We start from the raw sequence: 15,272 nt of genomic DNA, 5'->3' as shown, positions 1-15,272 counted from the left end.
CAACGGTGCAATCAGATTTGTCCAAAAAGTCATCTTTTCCTTAAGTCTCTCCCCCTAACTATTTTTTTCATTTCAAGAATTCACTAACAGCAAAATGTATAGCCTCGTTATTACCAAATTCAGTCATATATATGATGAAGTGGCATTCCAAAGATGCATTCGTCAAAAATAAGTTAGAAATATCTCTATGTCGCCCCCCTCTCAATCACCACCACCCCTACAGACGTAATCTTTTCACATTTAATTATATTTGGAATTGTTTACAGTTGATTATATTTGCAACTGCTTGCAAATTATTGTTGTAACATTGTTGTAAATCTGTACAATAATGAAGTGTAGATTTGTTTGGGTCAAAAAATTGCTGAATGCACTTTCATTTCGGCCGTCAAGCACATACACATGCGTCTTTGGAATACCACTTCATCGTATGTGACTGAATTCGGTGTTAATGAAGATATACGTTTTGCTACTAGTCAACTATCAAAGTGAAAAACAAAATAGAGAAGAGGAGCGGATTTCGAAAAAAATGTCCTTTTCGACAGCTTTCCTGAGTTTAAACACTTCCGCTGGCCGCGAAACTCCCCAGACAGCATATCTGGGATGCCTTGCAAGGAGCTATTCAGAAGAGATCTCCACCCCCTCGTACTCCTACGGATTTATGAACAACCCTGTAGGGTTCATGGTGTCACTTCCCTCCAGCACTACTTCAGGTATTAGTCGAATCCATGCCACGTTGGGCTGCGGCACTTCTGCGATCTCGCGGGGGCCTGCACGATATTAGGACGGTGTACCAGTTTCTTTGGTTCTTCAGAGTACTTCATATTCTGATAAGTTACTTTATTATGGTGAGTCAATGTATGACGTTTTCTTATGGTTGTTCTGTTTGTATGTTTTGGCGTTGTTTGGTTTGTTTGTTTAATTTTTTATGTTATGATTTTTCTGTTACGTTATGGCCACATAAAAGAAGAATTTATGTTCGTTGCCTTTTTATTTTTCTGGCTTACTGTCATTCCTGCTTTTGTGTCTTAGGTGACAACGGGCCTGGAGTTGGTGGCGCTACCCCTGCTCTGCTACGAATTCGCGTTCCGGGAGCGCGTGCTGGAGGGACAGCTGGAGAACTTCCGCGGTGACCCACAGCCTGGAGCTCTGGCCGCCGCTCTGCCCGGCAAGATACGGCACATGCACGGTCAGTAGGGCACCGCCCCTCTGCAATCACTCCATATCCAGGCTGTAGGCCACATGTCGTCGGTGTATATCGACAGTCCACCGATCCGTTTTTTTTAATTAATTTCATGCGGCCTGCCACGTCTTCGTATCCTCTCCCAACCACTTCATCTTGAAAGAGCACTTATGCCCCCAAAGTCATCAATTATTAGCTGGGCGTATTCCAGTCCATGTCTTCTAAAGTTTATACCGTCTACAGCTCCGTCAACTACCATGAGAGTTATTTCTTGATGTCTAACCTCCTGCCCAATCAACCTGTACCTCCTGTGTTCTTATCTTATCACTCCACTTAATTTTCAACCTGCTTCTGCAGCACCGGATCCCAAAACCTTGGCCGGCCGCTGTGGCCGAGCGGTTCTAGGCATTTCAGTCCGGAACCGCCCTGCTGCTACGGTCGCAGGTTCGAATCCTGCCTCAGGCATGGATGTGTGTGATGTCCTTAGGTTAGTTAGGCTTAAGTAGTTCTAAGTCCAGGGGACTGATGACCTAAGATGTTAAGTCCCACAATGCTTAGAGCCATTGGAACAATTTTGAACCAAAACCTTCGATTGCCGTCTTCTCTGGTGACCCCATAGTCAGTGATAATTTTCGCAAAATGCTGTATTCCAGACGTACATTCTTAAAAAATTCTTCCACTGTTTCACGCCAATATTTGATACTAGTACACTGCTTTTGACCCTAAATACCCTCTTTACCTGCGACAGTCTGCTTTTTACGTCCATCTTGTTTCGTTCTCGTCTGTTAATTTGTTTCCAGGATGGCATAACGCTTTCACTTCGTCTGCTTCGTAGTCCCCAATTTTCATGTCAAGCTTATTACTACTCCTCTTTACTTTCAAGTTTCTTTCATTTACTCATTAGGCTGTTCATTCAATTTCAATCCTGCTTTTCTACTTCATTTTCACTGGGGATAGCAACGTCATCAACGAAGCTTATGACTGACATCCTTTCACTCTCAACTTTACGAGGGTGAGTCAATTGAAAACCATAAATTTTTTAAAATATTATTTATTGTGCAGAAGTGGTACAAATCTTCCCCACGCTCAATGCAAGTCCTCCAGCGCTTACAAATTGCATAAATTCATTTAGAAAAAAAATTCTATTGATAGTCCGAGCAACCACTCATGCACCGCTTGGCGTACCTCTTCAGCAGAACGGAACTTCTTTCCACCCATTGCGTCTTTGAGTGGTCCAAAGATATGGAAATCACTTGGGGGAAGGTCTGGTGAGTATGGTGGATGAGAAAGACACTCAAAATGCAGGTCTGTGATTGTTGCAACTGTTGTACGGACAGGCCGGCCGCGGTGGTCTAGCGGTTCTAGGTTCTAGGCGCGCAGTCCGGAACCGCGCGACTGCTACGGTCGCAGGTTCGAATCCTGCCTCGGGCATGGATGTGTGTGATCTCCTTAGGTTAGTTAGGTTTAAGTAGTTCTAAGTTCTAGGGGACTGATGACCACAGTAGTTAAGTCCCATAGTGCTCAGAGCCATTTGAACCGTTTTTTTTTTTTGTTGTTGTACGGACAGTGTGGGGCCTTGCATTGTCATGTTGCAAAAGGACACCTGCTGACAGCAATCCCAATCGCTTTGATTTGATTGCAGGCCGCTCATGACTTTTTACGAGATGTGTGTATGATGCACTGGTGACAGTGGTCCCTCTAGGCATGTAATAGTCCAAAATGACGCCTTTCTCGTCCCAAAAGAGAGTCAGCATAACCTTCCCTGCTGACGGTTCTGTTCGAAACTTCTTTGGTTTTGGTGATGAGGAATGGCGCCATTCCTTGCTCGCTCTCTTCGTTTCCGTTTGGTGGAAGTGAACCCAGGTTTGGTCCGCAGTAACAATTCTTGCAAGGAAGCCATCACCTTCTCGTTCAAAGTACCGAAGAAGTTCTTCACAAGCATCAACACCTCGTTCTCTCATTTCAGGAGTCAGCTGCCGTGCCACCCATCTTGCAGACACTTTGTGAAACTGGAGGTGCTGCAATGTCATTCAGTGTCACTCGGCGGTTTTCCTTTACTATGGCTTCAACTGCTGCAGTGTTCTGTGGAGTCACAACTCGTTGTGCCTGATCTGGACGAGGAGCATCTTCCACTGAAGTCACACCATTTGCGAACTTCCTACTCCATTCGTAGACTTCATGCTGTGACAAACATGCATCACCGTACTGAACCTTCATTCGTCGATGAATTTCAATAGGTTTCACACCTCCACTACGCAAAAACCGAATAACAGAACGCTGTTCTCCCTAGTGCAAGTCGCAAGTGGGGTGGCCATCTTTATACTGATACAGCGACGGTATGTGTGTATCTGCACTATGCTGCCACCAACAGGCCATTCTGCACGCTGTTTGTAGCACGCTTACCAACTTACAGGATAACGGCGCGAAATTTCGATTTGTTATTACAAATTTAAGGTTTTCATTTGACTCGCCCTCGTAATTCCCTTCCTAAATCTTACTTTTATTTCAGTCATTGCTTCTTCGATGTACAGACTAAACAATAGAGCCGAAAGATTATGTCACTGTCTTACACCACTTTTAACCTGAGGACTTCGTTCTTGATCTTCACATTAGTGTGACCACCTGTATAACCACGTTCTGCAAAAAAAATGTTCAAATGTGTGTGAAATCTTATGGGACGTAACTGCTAAGGTCATCAGTCCCTAAGCTTACACACTACTTAACCTAAATTATCGTAAGGACAAATACTCACACCCATGCCCGAGGGAGGACTCGAACCTCCGCCGGCATCAGCCGCACAGTCCATGACTGCAGCGGCCTAGACCGCTCGGCTAACCCCGCGCGGCCACGTTCTGCAGCATGGACCACTGCGCGACGTGCGGAAAAAAGAGTCAGTCGGGTTCTGGGAGGCACTGACAGGGATGTGCAGCCAAGGCGACTATAGTGCCTTGACCACTGCGCTAGGTTTCTCAGTTGAGGATCCATGATGCGTACAGCCCCATCGAGGTGGACCCACAGATTCTCCTTTAGCTTTAAATGCGGAGAGTTTGGTGGCCATGGGAGTACGGTAAACTGATCTTGGTGCTCTTCGAACCACGCACAGAGACTATGAGCTGTGTGACACACTGCATTGTCCTACTGGTCGATACCGTGGTGCCGAGTAAAAACAAACTGCATGTAGGGGTTGATATGGTCCCCACGGATAGACTGCTTCCAGGATGACGAGACCACCCAGGGATGCCTCCGACCTGGACGCTTCCAACGATTGCTACAGGGTGTTTGCTGTCAGATGTTTCCCGCAGTACACGCCTACAGTTATCTTTCCAGTGGAGCATAAAACGTGATTAATCTGAAAATGTCACCTGTTGCCACTCAGTGGACGCGCAATGGCGGTGACAAAGTGGTTATTGCTCATTGACGCCGAATATAGAGGATGGTCACATTAAAGTGACTGGACCGTGTATCAGTCGCCTCCTTAAAAGAGCGCACTGGTCCCTACAAGGAATGGTCCACCAGTTGCAGCCATGTAATATGGCCGAAGAACAGTGGTCGGCCGGCCGATGTGGCCAAGCGGTTCTAGGCGCTTCAGTCCGTAACCGCGCTGCTGCTACGGTCGCAGGTTCGAATCCTGCCTCGGGCATGGATGTGGGTGATGTCCTTAGGATAGGTTCAAGTAGTTCTAAGTCTAGGGACTGATGACCTCAGATGTTCTACATCTACATCTACATTTATACTCCGCAAGCCACCCAACGGTGTGTGGCGGAGGGCACTTTACGTGCCACTGTCATTACCTCCCTTTCCTGTTCCAGTCGCGTATGGTTCGCGGGAAGAACGACTGTCTGAAAGCCTCCGTGCGCGCTCTAATCTCTCTAATTTTACATTCGTGATCTCCTCGGGAGGTATAAGTAGGGGGAAGCAATATATTCGATACCTCATCCAGAAACGCACCCTCTCGAAACCTGGCGAGCAAGCTACACCGCGATGCAGAGCGCCTCTCTTGCAGAGTCTGCCACTTGAGTTTATTAAACATCTCCGTAACGCTATCACGGTTACCAAATAACCCTGTGACGAAACGCGCCGCTCTCCTTTGGATCTGCTCTATCTCCTCCGTCAAACCGATCTGGTACGGATCCCACACTGATGAGCAATACTCAAGTATAGGTCGAACGAGTGTTTTGTAAGCCACCTCCTTTGTTGACGGAATACATTTTCTAAGCACTCTCCCAATGAATCTCAACCTGGTACCCGCCTTACCAACAATTAATTTTATATGATCATTCCACTTCAAATCGTTCCGCACGCATACTCCCAGATATTTTACAGAAGTAACTGCTACCAGTGTTTGTTCCGCTATCATATAATCATACAATAAAGGATCCTTCTTTCTATGTATTCGCAATACATTACATTTGTCTATGTTAAGGGGCAGTTGCCACTCCCTGCACCAAGTGCCTATCCGCTGCAGATCTTCCTGCATTTCGCTACAATTTTCTAATGCTGCAACTTCTCTGTATACTACAGCATCATCCGCGAAAAGCCGCATGGAACTTCCGACACTGTTAAGTTGTGTTGGGTTGTTTGGGGAAGGAGACCAGACAGCGAGGTCATCGGTCTCATCGGATTAGGGAAGGACGGGGAAGGAAGTGGGCCGTGCCCTTTGAAAGGAACCATCCCGGCATTCGCCTGGAGCGATTTAGGGAAATCACGGAAAACCTAAATCAGGATGGCCGGATGCGAGTCCAGTGTATAACCACTGCGCCACCTCGTTCGGTCAGATGTTAAGTCCCACAGTGCTTAGAGCCATTTGAACCGTTTTGAACAGTGGTCGTATAAAGATCGTAACTGACAGAAACCGGAGACGAGTGTCAAGCCTTGGGAATGGCAATCGGTTTCAAACCCGTCAGAAATTGCTGCTGTCGACGATGGAGGTGCATCCAACTAGTTTCCGAGCGAAGATTGTGAAGGGAACTGTATGCAATGGACATCTGCAGTCGGATACCTCGCGAAAGGTCGTTCCTTACAGCTGCACATAAAACCGAATGGATAATAAATTATGCAAAAATTTTAAAAATACTATTATTTTCGTTTAAGAACTGATAGAAAATTTGTGACAAAACATATCAATGTAAGATACACTGACGTGCATATGACAGTTATCATGCTATTGGGGCTACGCATCATCCATCAGGCCATAATTCTGGAACAGTTACACTGATGTCCAAAAGTAAAGCAACAAACCGATTTCCCCGTCCTGTGTCTAATTCACTATGTAATCACACAAACTGTCAATAGATGTGCGTACGACCGCGTTCTGCACGGAAGATGACGTTCCGGTCAACGGACAGCCACGCCACAGCACCTATCAAACTTGGTAGTAGAATGAAATTTTCACTCTGCAGCGGAGTGTGCGCTGATATGAAACTTCCTGGCAGATTAAAACTGTGTGCCGGACCGAGACTCAAACTCTGGACCTTTGCCTTTCGCGGGCAAGTGCTCTACCAACTGAGCTACCCAAGCACGACTCACGATCCGTCCTCAAAGCTTCAGTTCTGCCAGTACCTCGTCTCCTACCTTCCAGCACACAGTTTTAATATGCCAGTAAGTTTCATATCAGCGCACACTCCGCTGCAGAGTGAAAATCTCATTCTGTAAATATCTCCTAGGCTGTGGCTAAGCCATGTCTCCGCAATATTCTTTCTTCCAGGGCTGCTAGTTCTGCAAGGTTCGCAGAAGAGCTTCTGTGAAGTTTGGATAGTAGGAGACGAGGTACTGGCAGAATTGAAGCTGTGAGGACGGGTCGTGAGTCGTGCTTGGGTAGCTCAGATGCTAGAGCACTTGCCCACGAAAGGCAAAGGTCCCGAGTTCGAGTCTCGATCCGGAACACAGTTTTATTCTGCCAAAAAGTTTCAAACTGTTTAGTGTTTGCCACGTATTCCCACATCCACAATCGCTGTGTACAGAGGCACAGGCGGTACAGTATGACACAGAGACCTAGCAGGATCTCTCCGGCGTATTGCCATAGGAAGAATGGAAGCAGGACAGTCGCAGATTGATGTGGCCCGACGGCTTAATGTGAATCGTTCTGATGCTTCTCGGATGTGGCGACAGTTTGTAGAGACCGAAAATGTATTCCGAAAACCAGGGCAGGGCCGACCACGTGTGACATCGGAAAGAGAGGACCATTATTTGGCTGTAAGGGCACGATGGTACCATCTCAGTACGGCACGGCATCTGGCATCTGACCTCCCAGCATCCCCTGGACGTGTTGTGTGGAGGTAAATGGTGTACAGAAGACCTCGGAAGAGTGGCCTTGATTGTTGGAGACCTGCTGTATGTGTATCTCTGACGCGTCTTTACTGAAGGGAACGTCTAGAGCTGAGTCGTTTACATGCCATCTGGGCGGTCGGACAGTGGGCCAATGTTCTCTTCAGAGATGAGTCCCAATTTGGTGTGGAGAATGATTCTTGACGGATTCGCATCTGGAGGGAGCGTGGAACACGATTTCGGGAGCCAAACTTTGTGTAAAGAGACCGATATCGAGGAAGATCGCCGATGGTGTAAGCAGGGATTATGTTGACCGCTCGAAAAGATCGTCATGAAGTTGTACCGGTGAATCCGCAAGGTCTAATTGCTATCAGATTTCGCGACGAGGTCTTTGGACTACAGGTGCGGTTACTGAAAGGTGCCGTGGGCTCAGACTTTGTATTAAAGAACGATAATGCTCCAGCTCACAGAGCACGGGTGGTTGTCGTTTTCTTGTAAACGAAAGATATTACACGCGTGGCGTGACCTGCTCGCTCTCCCACTTTGAATCCCAAAGCGCACGTCTGGGATGCGCTTGGGAGACGGGTTTCATCACGTCACTGTCCACCAACCACTCTCCAACACTCAGCTCTGCGGGAAGAGTGGGCGTTATTGCCTCAACATGAGATTGATGACACCATTCACAGCATGCCCTATCGTTGTCAGGTCTACACTGCTGCCACAGGTGGTGACACCTCACACTGTCCAGATTAACCAGTTGTCGGAATGTGTGTGCAAATCCATTAAGTTGGAGAAAAGCGAAGAACTTTTTTGTCTTTCGTTATTTATGTTGCAGTTGTTTACTTACTGTATCCTTTACATTGTTTCTCCTTTCCTCTCGCCTGCTTATACTGTTTTGTGGCAAAATAAACGCAACCTTGCAGAATTTCCCTTTGTTGCTTTAATTTTGGATCTCAGTGTATTTGCGTTGATGTCACTACTGCATTGAAGATGTACGGATGTCAGATTATACCCAACACTCACGTTACTTGATATTATTAATAATTTATAACATATCAATCGATTCTGCTAAGAAATTCGTCAGTGGAGTAAAAGGAATTGGCCACCAATAAACCCTTAAGGCCCCTCGTAAGCAGACCTTTATTACTAGCTAACTTCTCATGGCTTTTGACAAGTTATTGTAAATGTATAGTTCCTGACCGCTGTGGTCCGAAGTAAGTGATTTTAAATCTCCATGCAGATTGTTCTTAATTCTAGTATCGATTCCGGAACAGAACTGTTGGTCCGAAAAAGAGATACATTATATACGACAAATGTCATTATGGAGTTAGCATATCCAGTTCCTCTGCAGGAGATTCACTCCACATTAATTCTTGTTACACGCTTCTGGACTTGTAAAACGTTAGCTTGGCTTCATGAGTTACCCCAAAAAATGGTCCCGTATGATACTAGGTGATGAAAGTAAGCGAATGTAGTACCCTTCTACTATCTGGTCAGCTGCATCTGAAAACATCCCAAACTGGAAATAATGATATGTTTAGGTGCTTTAGTAGTTTTGTGGCGTGTGATTCCGAGTTGAATTTATTACCATGTTCTTAACTGAATAATTTATCACTTCAGCTTCTTTTATCCGTTTGGCATCACATTTTAGGAAAGAGACCTTTTGCAGGAAATGAACTGCATGTATTGTGTCTTTTCAAACTTTAGTGTCAAAGAACTGGCTACAGAAAATGTATCAACGTCTCTGAAAACTTCGTTAATACACTCCTGGAAATGGAAAAAAGAACACATTGACACCGGTGTGTCAGACCCACCATACTTGCTCCGGACACTGCGAGAGACTGTACAAGCAATGATCACACGCACGGCACAGCAGACACAACAGGAACCGCGGTGTTGGCCGTCGAATGGCGCTAGCTGCGCAGCATTTGTGCACCGCCGCCGTCAGTGTCAGCCAGTTTGCCGTGGCATACGGAGCTCCATCACAGTCTTTAACACTGGTAGCATGCCGCGACAGCGTGGACGTGAGCCGTATGTGCAGTTGACGGACTTTGAGCGAGGGCGTATAGTGGGCATGCGGGAGGCCGGGTGGACGTACCGCCGAATTGCTCAACACGTGGGGCGTGAGGTCTCCACAGTACATCGATGTTGTCGCCAGTGGTCGGCGGAAGGTGCACGTGCCCGTCGACCTGGGACCGGACCGCAGCGATGCACGGATGCACGCCAAGACCGTAGGATCCTACGCAGTGCCGTAGGGGACCGCACCGCCACTTCCCAGCAAATTAGGGAGACTGTTGCTCCTGGGGTATCGGCGAGGACCATTCGCAACCGTCTCCATGAAGCTGGGCTACGGTCCCGCACACCGTTAGGCCGTCTTCCGCTGACGCCCCAACATCGTGCAGCCCGCCTCCAGTGGTGTCGCGACAGGCGTGAATGGAGGGACGAATGGAGACGTGTCGTCTTCAGCGATGAGAGTCGCTTCTGCCTTGGTGCCAATGATGGTCGCATGCGTGTTTGGCGCCGTGCAGGTGAGCGCCACAATCAGGACTGCATACGACCGAGGCACACAGGGCCAACACCCGGCATCATGGTGTGGGGAGCGATCTCCTACACTGGCCGTACACCACTGGTGATCGTCGAGGGGACACTGAATAGTGCACGGCACTCCCCCATTGAGCATGTTTGGGACTGGATGAAGCGTCGTCTCACGCGGTCTGCACGTCCAGCACGAACGCTGGTCCAACTGAGGCGCCAGGTGGAAATGGCATGGCAAGCCGTTCCACAGGACTACATCCAGCATCTCTACGATCGTCTCCATGGGAGAATAGCAGCCTGCATTGCTGCGAAAGGTGGATATACACTGTACTAGTGCCGACATTGTGCATGCTCTGTTGCCTGTGTCTATGTGCCTGTGGTTCTGTCAGTGTGATCATGTGATGTATCTGACCCCAGGAATGTGTCAATAAAGTTTCCCCTTCCTGGGACAATGAATTCACGGTGTTCTTATTTCAATTTCCAGGAGTGTATGTATTTCTAAAACTACAAACTAAGCTGTCCACTGCAAACGATTCTGAATTTTCCTTTTAATATTTGCTGTGTGACTTTCTTAGAGAGAACGTTGTCGTGCTTCTTGTACACGGGCTTCACCATCATCAAGCAGATCTTCAACATCATCCTGCTCATTGGACAAAGAAAGGTAAGAAACATTTTGAACTAGCCTTAGACAAAATGATGAAATCTCTCCTATCAACTTTTGTTGTTGTTTGGTTGTGTTATCCTTTTAGTTAAATGTGTTCCATCTGGTTCGGATACGGATAATTTGATGAGCAAGACATCAACGTGATTTCACTATCACACCCCTCGAACCACTGTAGCACGATTCTGGCTTTGTGACACTGACATTTACTCTGATGAAAAATCCCATTGCCGTCGGAGAAGACACCAAGCATAAGGGATGCATACGGTTCCCAATGAAGTTCACGTACTCCCTTGTTGTGATGGTTCCTTCGATTACTACGACTAGAACTCCTTGAAAATCAAGGTGAATACTCCATGTAGCACTGTACCACCTCGACTGGCCTCTCCATCGCACGCTGCATTTTTCGAGCAGCCATTTGCCTGGGTGGCAGCACATGCAGGAACGACCATCGATCTTTTGTAACAAGGAACATGACAAATTTGACCAGGCAATACGCTTCCATTTATACATGGCCCAATCTCGGTGTTCTCGTGCCCACTATAATCGCCGGCTGCTGTGGCCGAGCGGTTCTAGGCGCTTCAATCCGGAACGGCGCGACTGCTACGGTCGCAGCTTCGAATCCTGCCTCGGGCATGGATGTGTGTGATGTCCTTAGGTTAGTTAGGGTTAAGTAGTTCTACGTTCTAGGGGACTGATGACCTCAGACGTTAAGTCCCATAGTGCTCAGAGCCATTTTTGAACTATAATCGTAAATGATGGCGCCGTTGGGTCAACATGGGAACACGCATGGGCGGCGTGTTCCGATACATTTATCTTAACCAGCATAGCGCTCTGCCATTATATCAACCACAGATCACCATCTATCCTGCTTTACAAAGTGGACAAGACTCCAACCTCCACGTATTGTGATGAAGTTTGGAGTCCAACATCTTGTCGCGTACTCTTGGCTTCACCATCCTGCAACCGCGTCCCACAGATGCTTTAGACAGTACCAGACAAACAGCCTGGCTTCGGCGTTTCTGTGATGCTAGTCACAAGGAGCCGTTCCTTGAAAATCTGCCCCTTGTAGATGTCACTTGTGGATTTTCCTATTTGCAGTCGCTCAAATGAGTACCCATTCATCTCCGCTCCATGTACATAAATAGCCTGACACAGAAAGTGAAGGAGCCATAAGTGGAGGAGGAAATGAAATAAAACTTGATGGGTTGAGAAGCTACGTGGCTTTCTCTGCGATTGCAAAGGACTTGACAATACGAGCCCACTTCTCAATATGATGTTACATCCTCTCTGGCCTGGAACCATCCACTGATTCGGTTGTGAAGGATGTGATAAAGGCATGGTACACTTTTCTGAAGCAAACTGGTTCACAACTGTCGTAACTCGTCCTTAATGTTCTGGTTACTCCGCTGGGAAGGAGTTGACGTCCGAGCTGTTCCTACACTTTTCGTATTTGGAACAGATCTGGTGATCTTGCTGGCCATGGGAGCACCTCAACACCATGCAAACACATCATAGACATGCCTGTCACATGTAGACGAGTGTTGTCATATTGAAAAATGGAACAAATATACTACTGTATGAAAAGCAAGACATAAAGACACACGATGTTCATAACACACCATTGTGCCCTCACAGTAGCCTTGATCAAATGGTTCAAATGGCTGTGACCACTATGGGACTTAACATCGGAGGTCATCAGTTCCTAGAACTTAGAACTACTTAAACCTAACTAACCTAAGGACATCACACACATCCATGCCCGTGGCAGGATTCGAACCTGCGACCGTAGCGGTCGCGCGGTTTCAGACTGAAGCGCCTAGAGCCGCTCGGCCACTCCGGCCGGCAGTACCCTTGATCACTACCAGCCGTGACCTGATGGCTTCCCCCACCATGGGGCTGCGAATAACAACGCTCTGCCACTCCAAAACATTGGAAGAATGGAACCTCTCCTAAAGTCGCCAGCATGGTCACCCAGAAGTGCACTACCACGATTCGTTGCTGAACATAACGTTATTCATCATCAGTCCATGCATCCTGGTCATGGTACTACTCAAAATGCAGTCCTCTGTGTTGTGCTGTTGATAGAATCTACGCAGAGGGCAGTATTCCCAAGTGTGGCTGCAGATAGTCTCCGACCAGTGGTGTGGGATGACACACTACGTGGCAAGGTATCTGTTACTTGTTCACAGAGGCAGACATAGGTGTGAAGGAGTTACGATGTGCTTGGTGCATAGTAAGGCGACTGTCCGTTATGGGGATCAGACACAGTAAACTGGAATCTAGATGATGCATTTACCTGCCCTCATGTACCCATGTTGCCCAACATTGGGCCACTGTCACAACTGAATGCCCCAAAACTCTGGATATTGCCAAATGGAGACTCACAAAGAGGCATCTTTCAAAGTCTGTTAACTGCTGCCGTTCTGTGTAGCCGAGCGGTTCTAGGTGCTTCAGTCTGGAACCGCGCGACCGCTACGGTCGCAGGTTCGAATCCTACCTCGGGCATGGATGTGTGTGATGTCCTTAGGTTAGTTAGTTTTAAGTAGTTCTAAGTTCTAAGGGACTAACGACTTCAGATGTTAAGTCCCATAATGCTCAGAGCCATTTGAACCGTTTTTGTTAACTGCTGATAACGCTGTCTCACACGGCTGTGGAGCACCTCTTAGTCCTTCACAATGGTTCCTCAATGGCATATGCTGTTCAAGCCTCATATATCTTACCAGGCCTGCTAACGACGTTAAACACGAAGAACACTAACGCATTACCTACCCATCGATGGTATGTATGTGTATGAAGTTCACCGACATCCGACCATGTCATCTGGATGCTTCAGCTGTTTTGCCAGGCAGCGAACTTTCCTTGTCACGTCATGTTCATGCTACACCAACAGACTTGAAGTGGGTAGTGGTCATAATGTTCTGACTAATGAGTGCAGAAGTAACTTTGCATGATAGATGGCACCATCACAGGTCCACAATGATGATAGGACTGTCTGAAACACTGTGCTCTGTTTGATTTCGCCTAGCCTGCTGTGCCCTTTTCAGCGCTGCGAGTACCGTTTGGGCTGAGCTTTTCGCTGGCTGTTCCCAGAGTGATCCCCGGCTGGTGATGGCGTGGGTGTGGGGCTTCTCGGCCATGCATGTGGCCACCACAGCAGTGGCTCTGTGGTTTGGGGTTCGCACCTACTTCGACCTGGACATCGTCGCTATGCTGGTGCTGCTCTACCTCTTCCTCATATCTGGGGGTAAGTCGAAACACAAAACCACTGCGCTTCAGCCATGTGTTACACTGCTAGCCATTCAATTGTCAACACCAAGAACTACAGCGAAATTCGACTTATTGCGCTTATACAGCAAAGTAGTTATTATTGTTGTCTTCAGACCGAACGCTGATTTGATGAAGCTCACCATGCTACTCTATCCTGCACAAGCTCCTTCTTCTTATTCCATCTTCTTCTTCCCCAGTAGCTCCTGTAACCTACACCAGTTTGAAGCTGCTTACTGTATTCATCTCCTGGTCTCTACGACCTTTACTCCCTACATTTCCCTCCAATTCTAAACTGGCGACCTCTTGACGTCTGATAATGAAAGTAGGAATATTGCATGATTTGGAGGTATCAAAGTGACAAATTTAGTAGACCTCTGGAAGCAGCAATGACTCTAACACAGCCTGACACAAGTCGAAATAAGCTTGGACGACAGAGCCTGCTAAGTCATTAAATCCTGCTTCAACTCTACACTAGAGTCCATCACTCGTAAAGAGGGCGAGTGTGATGTGCCACAGCCTTGGAAGGGTGGGTTAATCATCAGGACGACATGCTGACGAGGGCAACAATCGAACTTTTCTGCATCGAGGCGTGTCAGCAAGAAAAACATCCGGTCTTGTATTATCTTGCTGAACGATGCCATGGATACTTCGAAGACAGGACAAAGACATAGGCTTTAACATGTCAGAAATTCAATGCCTGCTGTCCAGCTTACCGACTATGCCACCCAGAGGTAACCATGTTGTGTGTCCAGTATCACGATACACTACCTGGTCAAAAGTATCCGGACAAGTTGTAACGCTCAACTGACAACTAGATGTCACGAGAGGTGGACCCGCCAGTGTAAAACGAGGCGGGGAGTGCGAGTGGGGAAGCGGTAAAAGCAGGATGAGTTGGTCAGCAGAGCTTAGTGACTTCGAATGTAGACTAGTTACTGGGTGTCACCCCAGTAAAAAAACCTATCAGGTACAGTTCAGCCTTTCTAAATCTGCGCAAGTCCACTGTTCGTGGAACTGTCGTAAAGTGGAAACGAGAAGGAGCAATCAGAGCTAAACCAAGACCAGGGAAGGTTCATGTGATGACAGGTACAGTGACTTTGTTAAAATAATCGTATGAAATCAGCGGGAGTAATAAATCGTGAGCTCTAAAGGGCTACCAGCATCCAGCTAGCACAATGATTGTACGTAGGGAGTTAAAAAGAAATAGTGGCCCCTCTTAAGACACACATTTCTGTGGTCAGTGCTGAGCGTCGCTTGAGATCTACACCTGCATCTGTACTCTGCTAACAATTGAAGTGTATGGCAGAGAGGATGGCTCAAATGGTTCAAATGGCTCTAAGCACTATGGGACTTAACATCTGAGGT

General features: G+C 47.3%; 1 protein-coding gene across 1 annotated transcript in view; it reads left to right on the top strand.

Annotated features, from left to right (window-relative positions):
- Positions 1 to 15,272, top strand: part of LOC124550683 — a 36,497-nt gene that overhangs the window by 8,610 nt on the left and 12,615 nt on the right. The window contains exons 3-5 of the mRNA XM_047125408.1: positions 1,030 to 1,186; positions 10,555 to 10,640; positions 13,734 to 13,887. Coding sequence (XP_046981364.1) covers positions 1,030 to 1,186; positions 10,555 to 10,640; positions 13,734 to 13,887 — 397 coding nt within the window. The remainder of the gene's footprint in view (positions 1 to 1,029; positions 1,187 to 10,554; positions 10,641 to 13,733; positions 13,888 to 15,272) is intronic.

Source organism: Schistocerca americana, chromosome 9 (assembly GCF_021461395.2).
Source record: "Schistocerca americana isolate TAMUIC-IGC-003095 chromosome 9, iqSchAmer2.1, whole genome shotgun sequence".
Classification (NCBI taxonomy): domain Eukaryota; kingdom Metazoa; phylum Arthropoda; class Insecta; order Orthoptera; family Acrididae; genus Schistocerca; species Schistocerca americana.
This window is presented reverse-complemented; position numbering and strand designations above follow the sequence as displayed.